The sequence below is a fragment of the Babylonia areolata genome, chromosome 20 (assembly GCF_041734735.1).
Source record: "Babylonia areolata isolate BAREFJ2019XMU chromosome 20, ASM4173473v1, whole genome shotgun sequence".
NCBI classification, from domain to species: Eukaryota; Metazoa; Mollusca; class Gastropoda; order Neogastropoda; family Buccinidae; genus Babylonia; species Babylonia areolata.
Window position 1 is genome coordinate 47,165,616 of NC_134895.1, and position 27,473 is coordinate 47,193,088.

General features: G+C 43.7%; 1 protein-coding gene across 1 annotated transcript in view; it reads right to left on the reverse strand.

The window, feature by feature from the left end:
- Nucleotides 1-8,234: 8,234 nt before the first annotated feature.
- The window catches only part of LOC143294664 (protein patched homolog 1-like), a 99,822-nt gene continuing 80,583 nt past the window's right edge, over nt 8,235-27,473 (reverse strand). Inside the window, exons 23-27 of the mRNA XM_076606047.1 lie at nt 14,671-14,770; nt 13,086-13,457; nt 12,679-12,793; nt 11,211-11,344; nt 8,235-10,656 (exon numbers count right to left, since the gene is read on the reverse strand). Of these exons, the coding sequence (XP_076462162.1) occupies nt 11,232-11,344; nt 12,679-12,793; nt 13,086-13,457; nt 14,671-14,770 (700 nt within the window). The 3' untranslated portion in view covers nt 8,235-10,656; nt 11,211-11,231. The remainder of the gene's footprint in view (nt 10,657-11,210; nt 11,345-12,678; nt 12,794-13,085; nt 13,458-14,670; nt 14,771-27,473) is intronic.

Sequence of the window (27,473 nt, forward strand, 5' to 3'; positions counted from 1 at the left end):
AACAAAACACACATCAGCAACAGCGGCGACAACTACGTGACAACAACACTGAACAACCACAAAACGTTACACAAATACCCAACATCATTTATTTTACGACGGTAGGCCTGCTGTGCTGTGTCATTACACATCGTTCTGATTTTTAAGCGATTCGTCCTTCATATCGATGAACTTTATTGATGATACCATGGACGTGACTCCTCAAAGAAGTTTGATATATTCAACAGATCATGTTTAATGTTCAACCATTCTTCTATCTGGATTTTTCTAATTTAAAAAGAAAGAAAATATTCCAAAACCAATTAACAAAACATACGCAGCAACAGCAGCAAGAACAACAATGATCGCCAACCACAAAACGTTGCTTGCGCATACACCTAGGCTTGAAGGCAGCGCAGCATTTACACGTTGTTCTGATTCAGCGTTATGCGATTCGTTGAAGCCTACTTCATATCATGAACTTCAGTTGTAGATGATACGGTATGTCACGTACGTCGTCTGGTGGGTTAAGCATCGAGATTTTTCCGTTCTCCACTGTTAACAGATGTGCAGACCTGCCATCCACCTGAACCATCTTCGTGTGAATATGCATTCAGAAGTTCAAATAGCCTACGCACGCTACAGATCCCGTAATCAATGTCAAATGAGCGTTCGGCAGGTTTTGAAACAAGAATATACTCAGCATGCAACCCCCACCCTCACCCCCCGAGCCCCCGAAAATGGAGCATGACTGCCTACACATGGCGGAGGTAAAAACGGTCATGCATGTAAAAGCCCACTCGTGTATGCCGTGTGAACGTGAAAGTCGCAGCCCACGAACGAAGAAGAAGAAGAAGATAATGACGATGAAGATATATGATACCAATAAGTGTAGATAAACCGAGCACTCCTCCGAGAATATGAATATATTAAATATATCATGTTAAATATTTAACCACTCTTCCACTTCTTTTCTGTGTGTCAACTAATGTTAAGATTTTCTGCATGTCCGCTCGAGGCGGCTCCCACGGGCAGTAATAATTGCTTACTGTTGTGACAACATTAACTATTCACGACAGCAGTGTGTCAGTTCTGACGGACCCTGGGTGGTCTGCACGTCTTTCCATTCACGTCTTTCAACCCAATCTCAAGTCCGGGTCCTGTTCTCACTGACGCTCTCTCCCCAGATCTCCACACACACCGTGACACACACACGCACACACACACAGAGAGAGAGAGAGAGAGAGAGAGAGAGAGAGAGAGAGAGAGAGCCAAACGCAGTTTCATTCTGTCGCCAAGGCGTCAGCGTCTGGGGCAGTCCACAGGAAGGTGTTAATGGCGACCGAGAGATGTCAGGTCGCCGTAAGACCTCCCACCATGCAGAGGAGATCCCGCCGTGCACTGCTGCTGACGGAGGCACTTTGCCGGCAGTGGTGTTCAGTAGTGTAGTGTCTGTTCTTATATAATAGAGCTCTGCGATTCAACGCAAGCGTGACACGGCCCTACTTAAATCTGCTTAAGGTTAACTAAAGGATAATGTCCCATAATCTTGTAGTGTTGAGTTTAACGACCTTTCGGCTTTACACCCTTAAGGTCAAGTTGTTTCGGACAGGTGTCCGACGGTATTCTTTCAGATGTGCAGATCTGCTACCCACCTGAACCATCTTCGTGTGAATATGCATCAGAAGCTCAGATAGCCTACGCACGTTACAGATCCCGTAATCAATGTCAAATGAGTGTTCGGCAGGTTATGGAAACAAGAATACACCCAGCATGCAACCCCCACCCTCACCCCCCGACCCCCGACATGAAAATGGACCACGACTGCCTACATATGGCGGATGTACAGTAAAAACGGTCATGCATGTAAAAGCCCACTCCAGTATGCCGAGTGAACGTTAAAGTCGCAGTGGTAGAAGTGTTGTCCTTTGGTGTGGTCGAAGTGTGGTCTGTTTGGTGGCTAGCTTTAATTTTAGGCTCTGGCAGTATAAAAATGGTACTAAATCTTGCATCATCGGTGGCGGAGGGGTAGTCAGTGGGAAATCATTGCCCCAGCGGGTGTCTGGTTATTGTTCGAGGGGGTAGTCGGCCGGGTATCTTTCTCGGCTGGAGACTGTTGTTGGCTTGACGTTAGTTCTTCTGCATTGTGAGATTTTTTCCCCCTCAGCGCTGATCGGGCTGTTGTCTTTGTGTTGTCGCAGCTGTTGTCTCTATTGTTTCTCAGGGGGAGTCTGTGACCATAGCCTTTCACGGGCAATGAATTTATATCCGGTGAGTTTCAGGCTCGAGAGTACAGAGGTGGCTGCCGGGCCAAATCCTCTCAGTTCGCCCCATTTAACTCTCTCCATACGAACGGCGAAAGAGACGACGTTAACAGCGTTTCATCCCAATTACCATCATCAAAATATTGCAAGCAGAAGGCTCTTATACTGAAGAGGTGAATGTTGACAAAGAATACCACAATTCTGACGACGGAAGCTAAAGGTTGGGTCATTCAGACACCCACTGGACATCCGAGGGGTCTGTGTAGAGGAGAAGAGAGGACTGGCCGTACTGAGTGAGGTAAACTTGCCTCAAGTCCCCATTCACAAACAGGTGGAGTGAGGAAAATCGGAGTGAAGTCCCTTCCCAAAGAACAGGTACCGTCATGCAGATGCCAAAATTCATCCGGATTACTTCATAGCACAGCAGGTACGGATCGGATGTCGAGGGAACTGCATGGCAACCGTAACTATGGACGCCACTACTGCACGGAAGGCCACAGAATGTGAGGTCAATCTCTGTCAAGTTATCGTGAGGATGCTACTGTGGAGGTCCTTTTACTTGTTAACTTATTCATTGGAACTCCAGAAGTTGAGGAGTAAAAAATCAGCCTGGGCTACAACAGTATTCCTACAACTGACTCGGTTCTGGGTCATTCTCCTAATTAGGCCTATGTCCGTCCTGTATTATTATTATTACTACTACTACCTTTTTTTAATATTATTTATTTACTTATTTATTTATTTATTTGTGTAAGCTTATCTATTATTTACTCACTTTTTTTCCCCTTAAGGCCTGACTAAGCGCGTTGGGTTACGCTGCTGGCCAGGCATCTGCTTGGCAGATGTGGTGTAGCGTATATGGATTTGTCCGAACGCAGTGACGCCTCCTTGAGCTACTGAAACTGAAACTGAAAACTGAAACCGTCCTGTCCATCCGACTGCTTTCATCTCGTCATTCATGTCGCTTTTGCCCCACAACAAGCCATGCATGCAAGAAAGTGGAATTTCCGAAACCTACAGATTTTCAGTTAATTTCACAACTGACGAGAGAGAGAGAGAGAGAGAGAGAGAGAGAGATACTAACATTTCATCCTCCCTCTTTGTGTTAGTGTCTCCGTCTCACCACATGAACTCTAAGGATGAAGACGAATGGGAACAAGAAAATAATTAGAAGGGGATGCAGGAGCCAGGAGGAGGAGTATGGAAAAGAGGGAAGGGAAAAGTTTGAACAGCTATTAGTAACAGTTTTCAACTCAGTCTGAGAAACAAGGAGATAAAAGAAAAGAATTTGTTTGAACAGTTAACAAGCAAACCTCAAAATGAATTGTATTCTGTATAAACGATAGCACTGCTTTTGTTTAGTCTGAGCTTATGGGTTTGAAGGTTCATTGTGGACTGGTGTTTTCTTTCATTTGTTTTTGGATCCTTTTTTTTTTTCATCTGTCTTCTTTTCTTTTTCTTCTTTTACTTTCTCCTTCATTAATCTGTTGCTGTTTGACTTTGTTACTCCAAATGAAGATTTTTTAAATTTGTAACACAACATATCAATGGAGATTTTCTTCACATAATTTTGCCTAGTCTGCACTATAATATCTTGATTTAATTTTGAAAATAATATGCTGTGCAGGGGTCTACAAACCTCTTCCAAAAGAGTACGGCGTCCACAATTCAAAGCCCAGTGAAATCAAAAGATATACATGGGTGTGGTGACAGTAACATAATGCAGCATTATAATTCTAAATTTCCTTAGTTCACAGATTATATTAGTGTGATAAAATTCAAAGGTATAAAACCAGAATGCCCAATCTGTGGCAATACAGATGTTTGGCTTACCAAAAGGTTAAAAGGTTGGTCAACTGATGATACTAGTTTGTGGATCAAAACAGCAGTGTTGAAGAGTTTCTGGGATTGCAGATCAAATATCAACTTTTGTTACAATATCTTTCACAACAGTGAAGAGAAGTTGTAAAGAACACAAATGCACTCAGGCATACACACACACACACACACTTACAAACCACATACACATACATACAAACACACACACACACACACACACACACACACACACACATTTACAAACCACACACACACACACACACCTCATTAACCTTCACATTCATTCACAATATGAGACAGTCCAAGCAGAGATATGGATGATCTTTTTTTGTTTATTCAGACAAACGTCTGGACAAAACACAGTTTCATTAATAATTATCACAAAAATGTCATGGGACGTCCAATTCTACCCACAGTCCCACACTTCCCACTTGTCCCATCATTTAAAAAAAAAGAAGAAGAAAAAAAAAGGGATAACAATTTGATTTCATGGAAGAACATAATGATGTCATGACTCACTTTAGTGCAATTCTTTAAATAGCCTACGAGTAAAAAAGGCAACAGTGAACAAATTACGACACTTAAAAACAACAACAACCCAAATATGTCTTGCGTGAACAGATTCTGCATTGTCATTCATAAACCCTTGTATCATTCAGGTGTATACAAACTGTACATTGCTGCACATGTGTTGCATCTCTCAACATCAACATTGTCAAACCACCATCTCTCTCTCTCTCTCTCTCTCTCTTAACATGAAAACATACAATCTCACACCTGTCAAATCATTCTTTCACTCTCTGTGTCTCCCTCCCAACTGTTGTCCAACTGTCTTAAAACACAAAGTAGAATCTCAAACATGTTAAACCACCACTGGCCTCTTTCTGTGTCCTCTTTTCGCCCTCTCTCACACATGTAAGCATGTAAACCACACATACACCCTTCCACCCTTCCCTCACACACACACACACACACACACACACACACCATATACATGCATACCTACACACAATGCACTTTCACTTGTTAATAAGTGTGTTTTCAATCACCTACATGGTCTCTAAAAATAAATACCAGTACATACAATTAACAAAAATGATAGTAACAACAAAACACATTAAGATAGTGAAACAACATACCAATGTAAAAAAAAAAAAAAAAAAAAAAAAAAAGATTTTGAACTGATCAAAAACAACAAAACAACAACAAAACTTACTGAAGGAAAAGAATTATTTAGCACCAAAGTGATCATACCTTCCAACAAACAAGCAGCAACAGATCCGATCCTGAGATGAGAACTGGAAGAACAAAACAAACCAACAGAGACTCTTCTTTGCCCTCCCTAACAGATTTCTGAGAGAGATGAGGAGAGAGAGAGAGAGAGAGAGAGAGAGAGAGGGGGTGGAGGGAGAAGAGGGAAAGGGAGCAAGAGAGAATGTTGCAATCTCTCCAATCTTTGGCATAAAGCTGATTTGATAAAGATTATTCACCGAAACCATGCTCACTTTACATTTACAAAACAACGAACAAGTGGACAGGAAAAGAGACCCAGTACATTTATTTCTATGTTTACTTCTAACCATAACATATGGGTAAATCTGTCATTTCATATCTTTTTAGCCGGCTATCCATGAAGACTGGATTTCTGTTCATCTTGATTTCATTCCCATGCAGTTCTGACACAGGGGTATAAGATGGTTTCATTACTTACACATCACCCCCTTCAGTACAAACTGATATCTTTTACTGGGTGAATGGATGAATGACGAATGCACCCTTCTGTCTTTACTGAACAGTTCCCTGTACAAAATTTTGATCACTGCTTTAGACAGGGGTGAGGCCACTGACAGGTCTTTGCAGCGACATTTCACAATGTTGTTTCAAAAATCAAAGCAGACCTAGCTGGCCATAGAGGATCCAGAAAAAATGATTCAGTCACACATAGTTTTGTTAAGCTCATTGATGTACACAGATTTTTTTGAGGTACTCTACCAGCAATAAATAAATGATGCAAATCAAATCAGATCACCATCAATCAATCAATCAATCATCCAGTGAATCAATGAACCAGCCAACCAAACAAATACAAATCACATACTCAAGACTTCACGCACACATAATACCGGTAATTCAGGAAGTATTGTCATGTAAGATTCGCTCAGCAACTCATCAAAATCATAATGTATGACGAAGACACATGGAAGGCATCTTATAAAATGCTCTGCTCCGCAGACTCACAACGCTAGAACAGAAACTTTTCATCATTTAACCACTGCAAGACATTCTTTCCTCTCCTTCAGTGAAACAGACCTACGGCTGATCTCTTCAGGCCTTACTGCTGTCTGAACACGGAACGATTCAAGGAACAGAGAACGGATATATCCATCATGCTGATGGACACCTCCCTCCATTCTTCACTTTCTGGTGACAACAACAAATGTAATACTGTGGTGTGGTTTACCAAACTCAAGTGTCATTCAGTCTGGGAGATGGAGCAAGGGCAGTCAAGAAAACATACTCTGCATCTGCTTCTGCCGAAACTTATCCGCAAATATATGTTTAAAGAAAAGAGAATAACATCAAATGTCACATACATGTATACAAAAATAAAAATTAGAAAAAAGAAAAAGAAAAAAAAAAGAAAGAAAAAGAAAAGAAAAACAAACAAACAAACCCAAACCCCAACAAATATGCATATATATCTCCTAGAATGTCTAAACATATAAGGTATGAATCAACAAATGCACAGCTGAATACAATTACGTGTATGTCAGGATGCATTCCCGGCTTCCGTCAAAATTTCACTACAGCAGAGCTACGGATATTGCAGTCATTCAAGTATTATTGCTAAAACAGCCGGGCCCTTCAGTTTCAGTGGGAGAAAAAATATTATTGTTAATATTTCCCCCTTTTTTTTCGTGTCCAGTCAATGAAAGGTATGTATGGAGTTAATGTGACTTTGAAATATATTTGCGAATGAATATGGTATATATATCCACTCCATCACAAAGTGTAAGTGGATGGTACTGTATTCAGTTTTATTTATTCATGTATCTATCTGTATTTATTGTCTATTCATTTTCTCCATCACCATTTTTTAATCATTAATCTATCAAATGTTACTTAGATATTCTTTTTTGAATTTTTTAAAAATAGCTGTTCAAACTAGCATACATCTAATAAACACATGTTTTACGGTATGGCACTTATGATTCATGTGTTTACATATCCATCTAACTTTATAGAAATTTTTCATAGAAAACTTAAGCGCCATGAATGCTGCTATGGAATATAACTATTACAAGCTTCAGAAGGTTTTGTGACTGGTGTGTGTTCACATCTCCACATGACTTGCAAACTTTGATTGAAGCCTTACATTCATTCATTTCTTTTGTGACTGAGAAATTGTTGCTGGGCAACAAACTGAAAGAAAGACCTTTTTTTTTTTTTCAAACATTTTTGTTTGATTTCAATCACTGTCCCCCCACATTCAAATGGGAACACCAAAAAATTGCAAAGTATTTCACTTGCACACCACCATCAAAGCATGTGCTATTACATGCATGCGTGTGAGCACAAACACACAAACATATGCATATAATATATACACACACCACATATAAACGCAGAATCTCTCTCTCTCTCTCTCTCTCTCTCTCTCTCTCTCTCTCTCTCTCTCTTACCCATACTGCCGTGGAGGGAAAGGTAAGTATAAAATCAAGTCCAAACATTTCCATAACTTCAAGCAAAGGCTTGACAAGTTAAGGCAGACCTAAAATACTGGCCATGAATTTAAATCAAAACACAGAAATTATCTTTCTAAACAGAACAATGTGTATTTACTCATAACAAGTCAAACTCTGTTATTATGTGCCATGGTTTCAACAAGTTATAAAATGCCCAGTCTCTCTAAGTCATTGTAAAAACACAGATATAATATGAAGCAGACCTGATTAATGTGAGCTAGAGTATTTGGGTTTAACAGTAACTAATATTTGTTTTTATGCAAGGACTAATAAACTCGCACACCACTGCACATCACATAGGTATGCACACGAGGTCTTATAAACACACACACACACACACACACACACGCACACACACACACACACACACGCACACACACACACACACACACACACGCACACACACACACACACACACGCACACACACACACACACACACCATTTTCTATTATCTATGTTGAGTCAAATCATCAACAGAATAGACTATATAACTTACATAAAATCTAAATAATGGGTGCATGTTAACACACACACACACACACACACACACTCATTCATTCAATTCACACAAGCTCCCAAAAACATTCTGTATGTATGCTGACCATCAAAATCTCACAAAAACTGTGTGTCAAATGAAGTTTGATTCAAATATTGACCAGATGACTAAATACTACTTGAAACGAGAAATGTGACGGCGTTTTCAAGAGGACATGAATACCAAAGGGACATTCAATACTTTTATTCTTCCTCTCTTTCTCTCAGAACTGATTGCAGTACTTACACCTGATGCCCCCAACATTCTGGTCAAATACTGTTAGGATAACACTATTTGAACCTGACACACAGTCAGTGACACACCGAGAGCTGTGTTCTTTTGCACACACATCAATTTTACATCAATAAATAGCACTGAACTCTCACACATGAAAACTTTGCGGTTGCAATGAAGCAGTCTGTGTATGTATATATACATAACAACAATAATATACCCACAGAAGACTACATACCATACATTCTGAACCCCAGATTAAAACTGGTACAGTTTTACAAATTACCCGTAAATGTGAGGTTGATGGAGTGACTTCTCTCTCTCTCTCTCTCTCTCACACACACACACACACACACACACACACATTCCTTTTTTCTCTTTCAGGGAAGTATGAACTATTTTGAGTGTTTTAGACTGAAACTGACACAAACCCCACATACACAATGGATGCTTAATTTCTTTGGCCAGGTACTGGGTTGATAAAAATATGTGATCCACATTTCCAGATCACATGCACTTAACATAGGGAGGGCTAATTTGTAATAGCCATTCACAGTTTAACTTAAATGAAAAAAACAAAAACAATTATGTTGTAAAACCCCTGAGGAAAGAAAAGTCCAGAAACAATAGCTTCACATGCATTATCTAAGATGACTCACAAAGCTGGATCACATCACCAATGACACATCACCCATCACTGTCAAAGTCACCATTTGTGCACCAACTGTACACAGCAGCAGCAGCATAATATCACACATACATCAACTGAAATACAGGCATGCACATGTACTCTGTATGTACAAGATATGAGGTATTCTGAAAGCTCCGTGAAGACAGAAAACGGGTATTCTCGGTCCAACACGGAGAATAATGTTCAGCAGTGTCCAACTCAAAAGTCTACATGACCCCAAGGCTTGTGCGGTGGGTATTTGATATGGGGTTCCCAACAAGCTGACCCTGTGGCTGTGGAGGAAGGCTGACACCTTGGATGGATGGATGATGACACCAGCAGGAACAACATCCCTCCAGCTGACAGGCCCACACACAGAGGACGTCAGCACAGCTCATCGTCAACACATAAACCCAGGCTGCTCAACAGGGATATCTTTGGCAATGCTCCTTTTCAAATAAAAGGCACCTGCTGGGCACGATGCCACACAAGAAAACAACTTTTTTCTACTGTAGGTGGGGAGAGAGTTTGAGGTGTGAGGGAGATGTAGCAGAAACGGTTTCACAGGACTGAAGGGAGATGGCAACCAAGGTGTTATTTTGCCAGGTCATCCTGACTCCTTCCTGCCAAACACCGGTTTGCACCTGCATGGATTCCAACCAAGTTCATTCACAAGGGTAGTAAGTCCATCACAACAAACAGCGCCATGCGTTCGGTTACGGTTTACAAAACGCCGGACTCCACTCCTCGAGGACCAGCCACCATCAGCTGTTGTTATGGTTTGTGGATTCTACACAACACTGGTGACAGACAATGCCGATTATCTCCTCTAGCCTGAGTTAGGATTATGATTTTTCTCACTTGGTTTCATCTCAGTTGACAGTTATTGCTGATGAACACAAGCTCCACAGAACAAGGCACTGCCGGATGCAGACACTGTGCGTTACCTCTTACTGTAAATCTTCACTGCCTGCACAGCACATGCTGGAAAATCCATCACTCAGCGGTAGCTGCTCCACACCACACCACACAAACCAACAGAGTCGGTGTGCAGAGTTATCTCCACAACAGTCAGGAATCGACCACAGGCACCTTTGTTGCTGCTGCAGCAGAGCTGACCTGAACCAGCCAGCTGCCAGTGACCGCAGCTGTAGACGTGACAACACCAGAGGGTCACACAGCCAGGAGGGGGTGAGGTAGACGCTGAGAAGAGCAGTGTGCTGTGTCACTCCTGGTCAGCCTGCTGGTTGTCACCCACCCTCGGCTAAGCCTCCACAGCCTGTTGTCTGGAACTGTAGCATCCTTGAGAGGGAGGGAGTGAAGGTGGTGGGGCAGGGGGCAGGAGCCATGTACACCATTGGCACACCAGGATTCAACAGTAACAATATCTGAAACACAGGATTGGAGAACATGGTCACCTCTCTGTCTGATCAGACATGAACAGCATCACACCTCAGTCAGTATATCTCAAATCATGTTTTGTTGTCTTCCTTGGATACAGGTTTAGTTGAAAACTGTACCAAGATGTCTCCATCAAATCAAAAGTTAATATAGAATAAAAGTAATGCAACATGCATGCATAAAAAAACACCATATATATTACATACATCACACACACACACACACACACACACACAAATTAACTGAAAAATGGTAACTGCAACAAGAAAATTCTCAGATTTCTTGGAACTTATCGGATCAATGATGTGATTTTATGAGTCATTAGTCATCACAGCAGCATCAAAATGAAACAGGATAAACACAAAAATGATATACAGTTTACTGAAATTGACTTTCTCATGGTGGTGCAGAAGGTAATTATTCTACTCTCAGAAAAAAAAGATGATTACATCTCTGAATTATAACAATTAAATGTTTACACAACAAAACACTGGTTACATGCTGAATAACGGTAATCTTTCAAAAGTATAGAAATACTCACACACAACAGATGTAGCAGCCGCTAGCACTCGGAATCCCCTTCTGAATTTGTGCTCTGGTCTCGACTTTCCCTATCTCTGATTTGCCGCTTTTTCCGACGTTTGCTTTTATAGGAGTGTTCTTGATTCCCTGAGCCTGCACACCACAACAAACAGGACGTTGATACTTCTTCTTCTGCGTTCACTCGTATGCACACGAGTGGGCTTTTACGTGTATGACCGTTCTTTACCCCGCCATGTAGGCAGCCATACTCCGTTTTCGGGGGTGTGCATGCTGGGTATGTTCTTGTTTCCATAACCCACCGAACGCTGACATGGATTACAGGATCTTTAACGTGCGTATTTGATCGTCTGCTTGCATATACACACGAAGGGGGTTCAGGCACTAAGCAGGTCTGCACATATGTTGACCTGGGAGATCGTAAAAATCTCCACCCTTTTACCCACCAGGCGCCGTCACCGTGATTCGAACCCGGGACCCTCAGATTGACAGTCCAACGCTTTAACCACTCGGCTATTGCGCCCGTCGACGTTGATACAAAATGCCCCCTGTTGTAAAAACTGAATCTTTCACTTGTCCAAAAAGACACACAAAATGAACCATAATAACAAACATAACTTTTGCATTTTGAGGTTCTAGGTAAGGGAAAAGTCAGGTATTTAGAGACAAAAAGATATAAAAAATAAAAGGTAATGTGAGGAAGGTCAGGTAAAGTCTGTAGTATGGGTGGGTCAAGCAAGCAAGAGATCGTTTATAAACACTGGTGCACACACAGAGACACAGACAGACAGACAGACACGGACACAGACACAGACACACATAGATATACTTGGGTGTTTAAAAAAAAAAAAAATTATGATCTTTTCCATGAACAAAATTAATGTTGGATGCAAAAGAAACTTCACATCAAATCCAAACTTTAAAATTCTTGGCATCGAGTGGAAAGGGAAACTCCAAAATATCAGAAAAGAAACAAACAAACACACAAACAAACAAAAAAAAAACAAACACTGAGGCGACGGGCGCAATAGCCGAGTGGTTAAAGTGTTGGACTGTCAATCTGAGGGTCCCGGGTTCGAATCACGGTGACGGCGCCTGGTGGGTAAAGGGTGGAGAATTTTACGATCTCCCAGGTCAACATATGTGCAGACCTGCTAGTGCCAGAACCTCCTTCGTGTGTATATGCAAGCAGAAGATCAAATACGCACGTTAAAGATCCTGTAATCCATGTCAGCGTTCGGTGGGTTATGGAAACAAGAACATACCCAGCATGCACACCCCCGAAAACGGAGTATGGCTGCCTACATGGCGGGGTTAAAAACGGTCATACACGTAAAAGCCCACTCGTGTGCATACGAGTGAACGCAGACGAAGAAGAAGAAGAAAACACTGAGGCTATTGGTCCAATTGGGTAATGATAGAATGCTGCTAACCCAACGTGGCATGTGAGGGTGTGTATTTTTACTGACCTGGTATGGGGGTGTGAACTTCCACCTTGACCGTTGCTGTGGCCTTGACCCTGGTGACTGTGGTGGGCAGGTCACCACTGGTGGAAGGTAACTGGATGTACGCCACTGGAAGGCTCTGTGGAAGATGACTACAACATGATTACTGGGTCACCGGAAGGACACGTGTAATGGTTACCTATGGCCTTGTGAGCTAAAACATGTTTCATTTCTGGGTTTTTTTTTTCTTTCCCAGTTTATTATCCTGCACTCGCTATCTCTCTCCCTAATTCTCAGTAATTCTCTGCCAGTCTGTATGTAAAACACACACACACACACACACACACACACACACACACACACACACACACACACCACAAAGAATGGCCCTGTTCACAACACACTGCTAAATGATGATCCAGATCACTTACTTTTGTTCTGCTTTCACAAACAGTAGCGCTGCTGTCTCTGCCACCAGCCTTTCTCTTCTCTGCCTTCCTGCCCTCATTCGTACCACCACCACCTCTGACGTCTTCGGTGCCAGGAGAAGATGGCACCATCGTTGTCTCCACAACCACTTCAGGCTGAATGATGATCTCGTGCGAAGAATACTGCGTTGACTCCTCTGTGATGGTGGACAGAGAAGCATCGGAATATCGTCGCTGGTAAATGCGCCGACTGTGGGATTTTGAGGACGATGATGAGGATGATGATGAGGATGTTCGACGGTGCCGTGAGGGAAGTTTGGGGGATGGCTCTGGCGTGGGAGGGGAAATGCAGTTCGGGTTGTCTTTAGAAACCACCTGAAACAGTGCCAGACAAAAGAAATGATCAATGAAAAAGTCAACGCATGAGGACAAAATGTGAATTCATGTACCTAGTCCCCCAAACCAATATATAATTTTGGTCAACCTATCCTCTGCATGGTTTCAGCTGCTTTATTCCTATGCTTCACTCATTCAGAGTCAACAGTCTACAGAGAACTATCTCCTACTTTGTTCGAGGGCTGGAACTCTCACGTTCACTTGTATGAACAAGAGTGGGCTTTTACCTGTACGACCATTTTTTACCCCACCATGTAGGCAGCCGTACTCTGTTTTCGGGGGTGTGCATGCTGGGTATGTTCTTGTTTCCATAACCCACTGAATGCTGACATGGATTACAGGATCTAAAATGTGCATATTTGATCTTCTGCTTGCATATGCACCAAAGGGTGTTCACGGGTTCAGACACAAGCAGGTCTGCACATATGTTGACCCGGGAGATCGGAAAAATCTCCACCCTTTACCCACCAGGCGCCTTTACCGAGAGAACTGTCAATTAGTGCCTTTGTCTATAAAGGACTACTCTTCTTAAGCAGCTCACCAATGAAACAGATCAGACACTCAACAAACAAACGAAACTGACAAGCTTTGAGTCAGCAAACCAACCAGTTCATCAGCCAGGCAGTGTATGAAGTAACAAGCCAGTCAGTCAAGTCCTACCTGTATTTTCTTGCTGCCCTGTTTATCTATAAATGTGCTGCTGTACCGTGACATTATCCAAACACAAATTTGTATTTGTATTTCTTTCTATCACGACATATTTCTCTGTGTGAAATTCGGGCTTCTCTCCCCAGGGAGAGCACATCGCGTCCCTACACTGCAGCGCCACCAATTTTTCTGTATTTTTTCCCGGGTGCAGTTTTTTAAATTTGTTTTTCCTATCGAACTGGGTTTTTCTGCAGAATTTTGCCAGAAACAACCCTTTTGTTGCTGTGGGTTCTTTTACGTGCGCTAACTGCATGCTGCACACGGGACCTCAGTTTATCGTCTCATCCGAATGACTAGCGTCCAGACCACCACTCAAGGTCTAGTGGAGGGGGGAGAAAATATCGGCGGCTGAGCCGTGATTCGAACCAGCGCGCTGAGATTCTCTGGCTTCCTAGGCAGACGCGTTACCTCTAGGCCATCGCTCCACTAAAACTGTTTGAAGCAGCCAGTCAACGGAGTAAAAACCCAGCCAGTCAAGTCCTACCTCTCCACGCGGTCCCAGAAAGGACAGGAGGACTGGCAGAAGCACCAGACCGTTCAGCACGCCCAGCACCACCAGTGCTGCCAGTACCGTGAAAAAGTACCTGCAACACACATACACAACAAAACATTGTTGAAAAAAAAAATGCCTACAAAACCCCCAAGAACCTGCATTGAATATCAAACTAATAATAATGTTCATTATGATAATGATGATGATGATAATAATAATAATGATAATAATAACAACAGTAACAACAGCAGCAGCAGCAGCAGCAGCAATAATGATAATCAATAATCATATCAACATCAGAAAGAAAAAGAGGAAGACGGCGAATAACAACAACAACAACAACAACAATCATCATCATCATCATCGTCATCATCATCATCATAATAGCAATGTGAATTCACAAAGCATCGATTCTAATAATAATGATGATAATAATAATAATACATGTGATAATAATAATGATGATACTAACAACAACGACAATACTGATAATAACAGCAACAATAACAACAACGATAATAATGACAGCAACAACAAGAATGATAATAATAATAATAATAATATAAAAAAATTCTATAAAAAACCACAAAAACAATGTGAATTCACAAAGCGCCTATCCTCTACTAGCTAGGGCTCTCAGCACTTCACAAAAATACTTCACAAAAATACAATACTTCACAAAAATACCCAAACAATCAACAACAAGGGGAACATAAAAGACAACAGGCAGAAGAACATACATCAACAACAACAACAACAACGACAACAACAACAAAAATGTGACGATTAACCGTCAAACCACGGGAAACAGGAACACAGAACAGAAAAAAAGGAACACTCAACACAAGATGATGAAACTACAACACACACACACACGACACACACACACACACACACACACACACACACACACACACACACACACACAAACACACACACACTCACTCACACACACACACACACACACACACACAACACACACACAAAACACTCATCGGCACAAATGCAGCCAGCAGTAGCAGCAAATTGTCAGTGATACGAACAACGGAAAGACAACACACAAAGACAGCCCCAATGAACGCTAATGGAACATCAGAGCCACGGCCCTGGTTCTCAGTTCTGGGATGGGATGAAAAGTAAAGCCAAACCAGCCGAGGAAAAACTGATGATGATGATAATAATAATAAAGAGACAGAACAAACTGACAGACAACAAGCAGAAAAACACGCAGGGAAGGGGGATGGGGAGGAGGTGGGGGGTGGGAGGAGGGATGGGGGGTCAGAGGTGGGTTTTGGGAGGGGGGAAGGGAGGTGGGAGGGAGGGGGTGAAGACAAGTCAACGCAGCCACTACCCCCGACACAGAAATAAAAAGGGAAGCAACTGGTTATGAATATCCAAGAGATATCATTTGCCAGTATTACTTCCCTCTACTTCACGTCACCTCACCGTTCTTCGATTTCGTCGTCCGTCCTCCTCCCGCCCCCCCACCCCCACCCCCCCCCCACCCCCAATCTCTTCACTCCTTCTCCTTCTACCCCTCTCCTTTCAGCCTACCTCTCTCTCTTTTTTTTGTTGTTCATGTTGTTGTTGTTGCTCTTTCACCCCAGTACAAATCTCCCCAACAAAAGCCAAAGAAATGAAGAATGCATAAAAAAAGGGAAGAAAACCCCACAAAACAAACAAACAAACAAAAAATGTGTGTGTGTGTGTGTGTGTGTGTGTGTGTGTGTGTGTGTGTGAATATGTGTGTATATGTGTGTGTGTGTGAATATGTGTATATATACATATATATATATATATATATATATATGTGTGTGTGTGTGTGTGTGTGTGTGGAAACTGTTTTGCAGCTCCAGTGTTGCATGCAGCTGACTCACATTTTTGTGTGGTATTCAAACTGTGTGTGTGTGTGTGTGTGTGTGTGTGTGTGTGTGTGTGTGTGTGAATATGTGTGTATATGTGTGTATGTGTGTGTAAATATGTGTGTGTGTGTGTGTGTGTGTGTGTGTGTGTGTGAATATGTTTGTATGTGTGTGTGTGTGTGTGTGTGTGTGTGTGTGTGTGTGTGAATATGTGTGTATATGTGTGTGTATGTGTGTGAATGCAGAGAAGTGACAGGCAGAAGAATGGGGGAAGCCACGAGAGAGAGCAGGAATCAAAGAGAACAAAAACTGTGCTGGTGTAAAGCCACGTACGTACACAGCCCCCAGGGGTGGGGGAGTGGGGAGGTGACAAACCAGACCCCCTGTCTCCGCACCCCTCACCGCCCACACCCCCCCCCCCCCACTTCTGTCCCTCTCGTTCTACCCCCCCCCCCCCAACCCCCGGGATCCCCCACCAAGCCATACTGTGTGGTGAAGGCCACACATAAGGTCAGGGAAGGACCACACCTGGGAGAACATGCAACGCGTTCATCTCATTTCCCGATTGACCCCCCCCCCTCCCCCAAAACACGGGTCTCCTTGCAGCCTTCCTTTCTTCTTTCTTTCTTTGTTTTGTTTTTGAGAAAATCTGATACAGGCAGATAACTGGGGAACAATGTAATATTAAACATATGTACGCATGTACGCTGGTGCGCGCACACACGCACGCACGCAGCACACACACACACACAAATGAATAAAACATGAAAACAAATACATGTCTATGATTGAGAATCACTAAAACAATGATCAGGTGACCTTGAACAACAAGATCTCCCTCCTCCCACCCCAACCTCCCCCCCCCCCCCCCCCCACACACACACACCCACAACCCATCCATCTCCAGACATGCCAGACATTTTCAAACACAGCCCTCGACTGACTGTGCACGGCTTGTAGTATCACGGGAGATCAGTGCAGGAGAAATGCAGCCCGCACTAATCTCCCCTGCTTAGACGTCCCCCCCACCAGGGGGCAGTGCCGCTGCCTCAAAGGCTTCGAGACCTCCCGCGGGGGGGGGGGGGGGGGGGGGGGGGAGACGAAGGGGTGAAGTCATTGACAAATAACTGTCATTCTTCCTCCCCTCACAACAAGTGCCAGGTGTTTTGTTGTCAGTGTTGTTCTCAACCCCTTTTCTCTCTCCATTCTTATTATAGGGGAGGAGGAGGAGGAGGAGAATTAGGGGAGGTGGGGGAAGTGGGTAGGCAGTGTGGGGGCAGGGGGAAAAACAATAAAAAAAAAACACAACAAAAAACAACTGAACACCAACACACCTACTCCGACGTTTCTCAGTGTGAACACACACACACACACACACACAAAATTGTCTTTCTTTATCTGGATCGATACAACATACATCATGGAGACAGAATTCGGGAAGGGTGGCCGGCGGGTTTGGCAAATATATACATTTAAAAAATTGTTATCAAAAGATATTTCTTGAGCGCCTTACTCTCAGTGATAACTGCACACCACAACACTGAAACAAATCTAAAAAAAAAAAAAAAACAATTAAAAAAGAAAAGAAGTAAGGTACTAATAACTTGAAACAGTGCAGATTATAACTAAGATTATATATAGCCTGAAACACTCGCATACTTCCACAGCGATAGGGTGGGGATTGGGGTGGTGGGTTCAGTCCTACGAACACAAAGTTGCCAAGCTTAGAGGTTTCATTCATTTATTGTGGGGGTGGAAGGGGTGGGTCACAGGGGGTGGTGGTGGTGGTGGTCATGCGAACAGTACACAAAGTTGCCATGCTTATATGTTTCATTCATTTATTGGTGGGGGGTGGGGATGGGAGTGGGTGTAGGGGGTGTGTGGGGGGAGGGGGCGTGAGTGTGTGTGTGTGTGTGGGGGGGGTTCGGAAGGGTGTGTGTGTAGGAGGGGGGGGGGGGGGTCATATGAACACAGAGTTGCCACTGAAGCTTGGAGGTTCCATTCATTTATTTTTCCATTTATTTGACGTGGTGGTGACAACCCAGCACCTCACTCCCCGCTCCCCATCTCTCATTTCCGAGGCCATGGGGGTTCGGGGGGGGGGCGGCGGGGGGGAGCGGGTGAGGGTAGTTCGCTGGTCGAAGTGGGGTGAAAAAAAAAGGTTCCCGGCCACCCGGTACCCACTCTTCCCTCTCTCTACATTAAACACGTTCGGGTGTAGGTTACCGTTGACACCCAGCAAACACTATACCCGACCCCCCCAACCCACACACACACACACACACAACCCCACCCCTAACCGCCCTCCCACCACACACACACACCTCCTCCATCCACTCTTCCACCCATGCTTTTCTCTTTCCTTCCTGTTCTTTCTTTCTTTCTTTCTTTCTTTCTACACGCAGTTTCACTCACACTACCAGCACCACACACTGTGTGTACTGTGTGTGAGTTCACTACCACCACAGAGATATAGTCCTTCCTTCCTTCTCCAACAAGTTAGTCAGTCAGTTCTCCCTCGATCCCAGAAAGAGCCTCAACCCTAGAAACCTTGACAGGGCCTCGCTCAACCCCCCCTCCCCCCACCCCCAACCCAGCAACTCTTCCTCCACCCCCCTCACCTCCTTCCTCGCCGACCCTCCTCCCACCAAGCCACACCGAAGTGTGTTTACACTAGAACCGCTTCAACCCTGGCTGAACCTCCTATCCGCAAGGCAAAAGGGAAAAAGGAGAAGACGAGGCGGGTAGTGGTGGTGGTGGTGGTGGTGGGAATCGGGAGGGAACAGGAGAGGAGGGGAGGGGGGTATGGTGTGTGTGTGTGTGTTTGGGGAGGGGGGGGGGAAAGAGAAAGAGAGAGAGAGAGTGGTGGTGGAGGTGGGAGGGAAGAGTGGGGGAGGAAATTCCACACTGGCAGCTTGGGTGGTCCCGTGGCCCCTTCGGCTGCCACAGCTGCTGTTGAGCCCTTTTGTGTGTGTGTGTGTGTGTGTGTGTGTGTGTGTGACTCTCTCTGTGCAACCCACACCCCACACCCTCCACACCTATCCCGTTTTGTGTGTGTGTGTGTGTGTCTCTCTCTCTTCACTTCCAAACCGCAAAACTCTTACACTGGTCTATCCTCAATCATTCTCTCTCTCTCTCTTTCCTCTCCTGTGTGTGTGTGTGTGTGTGTGTGTGAGCGCGCGCGCGCGCGAGCGGGTCTGTATGTGTGCATCTTATTCTTTTAGTCTTCCTTTCTTTCCGCTCAGATAATTTATATTTTTTTCTTTATGTATTTTTTTCTCTCCATATTTCTGTTCTCCGCTACATGTGTTTACAGCCAACACGTAAAAGCCATTAGGTTAGCGGTCGAAGCTTTTCATTTCTTCGTTCAATTTATTCTTCTTCCTTTTGGGGGTGAGAGGGTAAGGGGTGAGGGTGGGGTGGGGGGGGATTCATTCCAATTATGACACCGATGTTTTTACTCAAGAATAATCGTGACCTGTCATTTCGTAGCTTCTCTTTCTTTCTCTTCTTCTCTGTGTGTCTTGTCTGTCTCTCTTTTGTTCTTCCTCTGTGTAAAACAGAAGCAGGAGAGGACTATTCATGTACCATTTTGCAGGGCCTGTCAAATTGTCGTTGTTGTGGTGCATGCGTGCGTGTCCGGCACAGTGTGTATGTGTGTGTGTGTGTGCGCGCGCGCGTGTCATGTGTGTGTGTGTGTGCGTGTGTGCGTGCGTGCGTATTGTGTGTGTGTGTGTGTGTGTGTGTGTGTGTGTGTGCGTGCGCGTGTGCCACCCACTTCACTGTGTGGCTGATCGTTGTTCACGTTTGGTGGTGTGTGGCCTCCTCTTTACTTCTTTCCTTCCGGCTCCTTCCTGTTTGTCTTGTGTGGCTTTGTTTTCGTCCTCCCCGGAGCTCCCTGCCTCCCCCCCACTCTATCCCCCACACTGTCTCTCTCTCTTTTTCTTTTTTCCCCCCTTCTTTTTCTTCTTCCTTCCCGTAATGTGTATGCCCTTTGTAGAGGATGAAGATGAGCAAGGTATTGGGAAGAATACTGACGTTGTGCCTTCCCTAAAATCTTATTCCTTGGAAGAAAAAAAAAGAAAAGAAAAAAAAAAAGTTATGTTCTCTCTCTGTGTCTCTGTCTCTGTCTCTCTCTCCCTTTCTCTTACCCATTCCAACATGGAGGGTGAGAAAGAAATGAAGGAAGGAAGGAGGAATGAATGGAAGATAGAAATAAAGGAAAGAAAAAAAAAAGAAAAAAAAAAGAAAGAAAAATGAGAGACAAACGAAAGAATACATGAAGAAAAAGACACGAAAGTAAGGGAGACAGGAACAGATCGACTGAGAAGCAGCGCGTCACCATAGTTTCAGTTTCAGTTGCTCAAGGAGGCGTCACTGCGTTCGGACAAACCATATACGCTACACCACATCTGCCAAGCAGATGCCTGACCAGCAGCGTAACCCAACGCGCTTAGTCAGGCCTTGAGAAGAAAAACAAAACAAAACAAAAAACAAAACAAAAAACGGGGGAATAAATAATAGATAAGCTTACATAAATAAATAAAGCGCGTCACCAACTTTAGTTTAATGACGCACAAGCAAACAACTGACAAAAAAATAAAATAAAATAAATTTAAAAAAAATAAAATAAAAAGGACCCTACTGCAAAGTTTACGTCGAGTCTGCTCCCGGTGACAATAAAACTCAGTAAATCAGCCTTCAACACCGCCCCAGTCATTTAACTCTTTATGGAAGGTACAACACACACACACACACACACACACACACACACACACACACACACACACACACACACTGATAAATATGCACTCAAAGAGCATTGTGACGGTGTCCAGTTTCGTTTCTCCTTTTAAATCTCTCTCTCTCTCTCTCAAAAAAAAAGAAGAAAAAAAAAGAGAGGGCTTGGGGTAACTGATCAAATTCGGTATGTAATGTGTCTGCGCCCGTGTGTCTCTCGATTTGTTGTCTGTGGGGGAGAGTAGACCAACTGCGTCAATGAGGATTTGGTGCAGACGATTTATAGCCAGCAACGGGATTAAGAGAGAGAAATGAGGGGAGGGGGAGGGGGGAAGGAGAAGGGAGGAAGGGGGCGAGGAGGGGGTGGGGTGGGGGGACGATAGGAGAGGAGGTAGACAGGCGGAGAGCGGGTGGGGCTGGGGGTTGGGACGGTGGGAAGGCGAGGGGGGAGGGACGATGAGGGGGGGTGGGGGTGGGGGGCGGGGGGGGGGGGGGGGGGGGTCTGGGTCTTCATACAGACCCTACACACGAACAACAGGCAATGATAGTGTCCACGATATATCCCGAGCAGAAAGAGGAGGCAATAGGGTGACAGAATGAAGAAGAAAAAAAGAAAGAAAGAAAGAAAGAAAAAAAGAAAAGAAAAAAAAAACGATGGGGAAAAACCACATAACTGCAATGTTTTTAAAGCGGATATGTGAAATGCTTTTATTTGAAAAACCTATGTTTATTACTCCTGTTTAATCAAGTAATTCGTGTATGGGGGGAGGGTGGGGGTGTGTGGAAGTGTGCTGATTATCTGGTTGTGTTTTGCCGCAACTGATGCAACATGATTTATCTTCATTCTTATCTTATCAGGCCTCTCTCAAGGCTTGATTAAGCGCGTTGGGTTACGCTGCTGGTCAGGCATCTGCTTGGCAGATGTGGTGTAGCGTATATGGATTTGTCCGAACGCAGTGACGCCTCCTTGAGCTTCTGAAACTGAAACTCTTATCTTATCTATTATAATCAATGTGCAATATAGTCGGCTATGCTCGTAATTATATTCAAAATAATGTTTCTCAATTCTTTCTGTTTTTACATTAAGAATATTAGTTATAACCTGCAATGTGTGGATGAATGTATGAAACGGTGTATGTGATATTTTTTACAATTTTTGTCTTTGTTATATTCGTAAAAGCTGTTGTTGACTTTTACAGTTATGGTCCCCGTGTTGTTTACTTCTCTATGTTGTGATAATGCACCTGAACAAATTTCTCTAGTTGGAGATAATAATGTTATTCTGATCTGATCTTATCTTATAACCCCAATGTACAGCAAACACTACAGCAACAAACAAACGGTAAACAAACAACTGATAAAAGAAAATAAGAACAGTTGCAAGCAGTCGTGAAAACACACACACACACACACACACACACACACACACACAAGTTGTAGTTCAATCAAGCGGTGTGTCTCACTCGATATTTAAGTGGTTCTTTACCACCTATCTGTCTATCGATAGTAGATAGACAGACAGACAGACAGACAGATAGATAGACGATTAATAAATATCAACCAGGTTTCAGAGAACAGACAGGCAAAAAATGTGTGTTCGGTGTCAGGGGAGAGAGAGAGACAGACAGACAGACAGAGACAGAAACAGAGACAGAGAGAGAGGTGGAGGGATGGCGGCGGGGTAGGGAGAGGGGGACAGAGACTGAACTTTGAATGAAAACAAAAACCGACAATAACACACACACACACACACACACACACACACACCGTGAGGGATGAGAAGACTTTTTGCTTTTTTCAAGCGATGCATCATGACATAAGAGCGATGGGAATAGAGGGGGGGGGGAGGAGAGGAGGGGGGAGAGTGGAGGGTTGGGAAGGGGGTGGGGGGGTGAGCGGTTAAACCAAAGACAGGGGGAGTGAACTCCGTGACCCCCACCCCCCTCTCGAAAGGCTGGGGGGTGAGCGAGTGCAGGAGGGGTGTGCGGGGGCGAGGGGGGGGGTAGGGGGTTGGGGGGTGGGGGGAGGGGCGGGTGCACGCACAACTCCCAGGGATATGAATGGCACTCATCCTCCCACAAACCACCACCGGTTTGTCGCACACGCTCAAAACAGAATGCTCACAAAGCTTGCAGCACAATAGACTTACGTTCGCTCGACTTGTTCCAGAAGCGCACACTGAGACTCCGTTGAATAGCCAGCGAGCGAGCGAGCGAGCGAGTGTGTGTGTGTGTGTGTGTGTGTGTGTGTGTGTGTGTGTGTGTGTGTGTGTGTGTGTGTGTGTGTGTGTGTGTGTGTGTGTGTGTGTGCACTCGCACGTATGTAGAAAACACGGTTTTTTTTTTTTTTTTTTTTTTTTTTTTTTTTTTTTTTTAATTTGTTATTCTTTCCCCCCCCGTCTTCTTCTTTCTTTCTTTTTTCATGCTGCTCGATTTTTTTTTTTCAGTTTCGTCATCGATATCATGATCCCTATTAGTCTTCTCCAATTTTTTGTCACAGCATTGAAAACATTAAATAAAAATGTTGAGTTTCTTTTATAAATTATAACAAAAACTAACACGCAATAATAATAATAAATAAATAGAAAATGCCACAGCAAGTATGAACCACCAGCTGCAGTAAGTGCTAAGCAACATCATGAAGAAGGGAGAGAACGAATTAGGATGGTTTTGAAGGTTCCCGGCAAAAAGACAGTGCCCCACGGAATAATTACCGTTCTGCGCGAACTTTCTGTGGGTGTTACTGATTTTTGTCATCTTTTCTTCTATCTTATGTTTATCTATCAACCCCCTCGAGAGAGCAGAAACACTTGGCTCCATCTTATTCATTTTATATATAAAATAATGTAAGACTTGGCAACTGTCATGATGAAAATAAAGTTGTTTTTTTTCTGATACAAATATTATCGTTGTTTGCATTCATTGCCTGTTCCAAAGCAATTGTGTTTCACAGACTTTTGGATTTATCAAAGTTAATACCATTATCAAAAAAAAACAACGTGGTCGTTATCCAGGACTGTTCACATTTTATGCAACGCGTTATCAGACAAGGCTACGTGCTTCTTCTGAAAACGTCATCGCCATCGTCATCCACATCATCATCATCATCATCATCACCACCACCCACAAATCTTCTCAAGGACCGGTTGAGGGCTGTAATGATACATATAATACAGGAATCACCCGGGAAAGAGAAACACTGTTACAGCAAACAGTTCCCATTATTGTTTCTCTTATGAAGTGGAGTCAGGTTCTGAGCGGCACATACCCTCGCCATTCCGTCCTCTCTGTACGGAATCACTTTGCGCAATCATTACCATCAACATCATCACCATAATCATCACACCCGTACAAGCTTGAAGGAAGCGCTTGATTCGTCAGTCGAAATTTTGCGGGCAATCTTTTATCTTTGTTTTGTTTCCCTTCTACCCTGCTGTGGACACTGGAAAATAATGAATCGCAATACCATTATTTTACTATATTATGTACTGTTTGCTTATTTGTTTTATTTCATTATTTCATTACTTACTGTTTATGAATGTTATTTGATACAAGTCATAATATGGTTCATCAGCCGTCATGATAAAATTGAAGTGCAACGTTGTGAGCACAGTATAAGCTTTAAGCTTGTTGATGCTCTTTTGTCATTCATTGCATTGTAATCATGTGTATTGTTGAATAATTAAAGATTATTTAAACCAATCGCAATACCGATGAAACTGGTATTGAACATCTGGCCGTTGTTTGGCAAACTTTGGCATTTTATTTATCAGTGTTTTCTTTTTCTTCTTTTTTTTTTTTTTTTTTTTTTTTTTTTTTTTTTACTGACAAGCAAACAGGCCCATTTTACGTAAGCAAACAAACCATACCCATTCAGTATCTTGTCGTACGTCTGAAATTTATTAATGAACGAAACATTTCTTCTTTTTTTTCATATCGTTATGTGTTTCTTTTTTTTAATTTACATTTTTTTAGGGCAAACCTGGAATGTGCACACACACACACAGACACACACACAAACACACACACACACACACACACACACACTGACTGACTCAGACACACACACACACACACACACACATACACACACAAAGCGAGAGGAAGGAGAAGGTGGATTCTACCACCCATTTCCTCCATTCAACAACCCTCCCCCGAGTCAGGAGTGACTGACTTTTCGTTCTTCACCAACTAACTCCCACAATAGCAACGTGGTTCCAATTCATTGCTATCATCGGGGTCAAAACCTTTTTACGATGGTCTCCACTTTCACTGGAGCACTCGGGCCCACCCGGCACACAAAAAAGGCTGGAGAACAAATTGGCTCTTACAAGTATATCGATCCTCGCAGGTGTGGTGAGAGAGACTCTGCGGTCCTTTCTGGTTGGTCTTTTGTGGAACGCCTTTTTATTTTTATTTTTTTATTTTAATTTTTTTTCCTTTCTTCCTTCCTCTTCGGGGTAGGCCCTACCCCAGGTGCAACTCATGAAAAGGGCATTACCTTTACAACCGACTGGTCTACATAAAACGTGTAGGTCTCACCTCCCGAGAGCGAAAAAAAAAAAAAAAAAAAGCTGAAAAACGATGGTGGTGACTCATGGTCGTTCCTCCTCCTCCTCTCCTCCACCCACCCCCTCCCTCCACACTACCCCTCTCCTTGTGTGGCTGGTAGTGACTGGCCCCTATTCATGGCAAGGTGGTGGTGGTGGTGGTGGTGGTGGTCAGCAAGCAGAGGGGTCAAGGAGTGGCCACAGAAGTGTTGGTTGGTTAAGGGGTGGTCAGTGCTGTTGAAAAAGTTCCGGCGTGCCAAGTCTGTGACGGTGGTGGGTTTGAGGAAAGGGAGCGTCAATAAAGGTCACATAACGTGTTTAACTGCAGCACACACACACCACACACACACACACACACCTTGTGGGCAAAGACCGAGACCACCCAGAGGACCGGACTCACTCCCACAAACCTCACACACACACATACACACAAGGCACACAGACACAGACACACAGACACACACACACACAGAGTGAGAAGACAACATGGCACTGTGTGTGGCGCCCGACAGGAAAAGGCCAGGGGTGTCTGCGAGAGACGATCAAAGGAGGGGATCAAAGTTTGACGAGTAATAACCTTTTAATTTCAAAGGGACCCACACAGTCTCAAGTGAGTTTCAAAGGGAGTTGTAGTCTCAACTGTATCAAGGTGCACCCTCATTTCAAATGCAGACCGTGTACTCGCCCCTGGGACATATTAATCATAACGGTTTACTGGAGGTAAAGCTTCATTCATGTTTTGCTGAAGATGAAAGTAAAGATTGTCCTGTGTAAACTGTATTTCAGACCACCCGTCTGTCCTCTGTGTGGAGTCCGCCTATCCGTCACTACTGCAGTGCGTTTTTACGGCACAGCTGGAGTGACCCCTCCCTCCCCCGGGACCTCTTTTCCCGTGTCAGGAACTAGGTATGATAGTCAGTCGTGTCCACTTGTGACCATCAGAACAGCAGAGAAGGCAACTGCTGTCTGGGCAAGAATTTGACTATAGTGGCGAGTTTAACAAATACTAAAGAGTGGTAACTCTCCCCATTCACAAGGTACACAACTTCAAGTCAGTGCTGCTTACGCTACCGATTCAGCTAGCGCACAGGTAAATAAAAGGTACATTGGAACAACTCTTTTATAGTGGAGAGTGTCTTGCCCATGTTACATCCCCACTCTCTCGGCCAAGAGGGTTACAGGACAGTATGTCCAACTAACTGGGCTACAGTTTGATCATAGTGGATAGTGTCTTGCCCAACTGATATCCCCACTCTCTCGGCCAAGAGGGCTTTGGGACTAGACAGTCAACGTCAGGATGGTCCCCAAGGCTAACTAGACCCCAAGACTGGGGCACTAAGAGCTAGTGCAATCTTGCCTCCTAGTTTTAGTCATAGCTCTTCAAAAAAGACTTAGTTGTAACCGAATTCCTATAGAGGTGGAGAAACCACTGTTCGAACAGCTCTCACTTTGGTGAAGGAACTATAAAGTCAAGACAGAAAAGAACAAGACAAGACGTAGTGTGGGAGGTTCGTTATGATTCCTCTGTCCTGTGGGGAATGTAGGATCAAGAACTCAAACGGAAGAAAAGGTTTTCAAATTGGACAATTTTCTTTACAAAGCGATACACAGAAAAGAAACAACTCCAACTAAACCTACTGAGA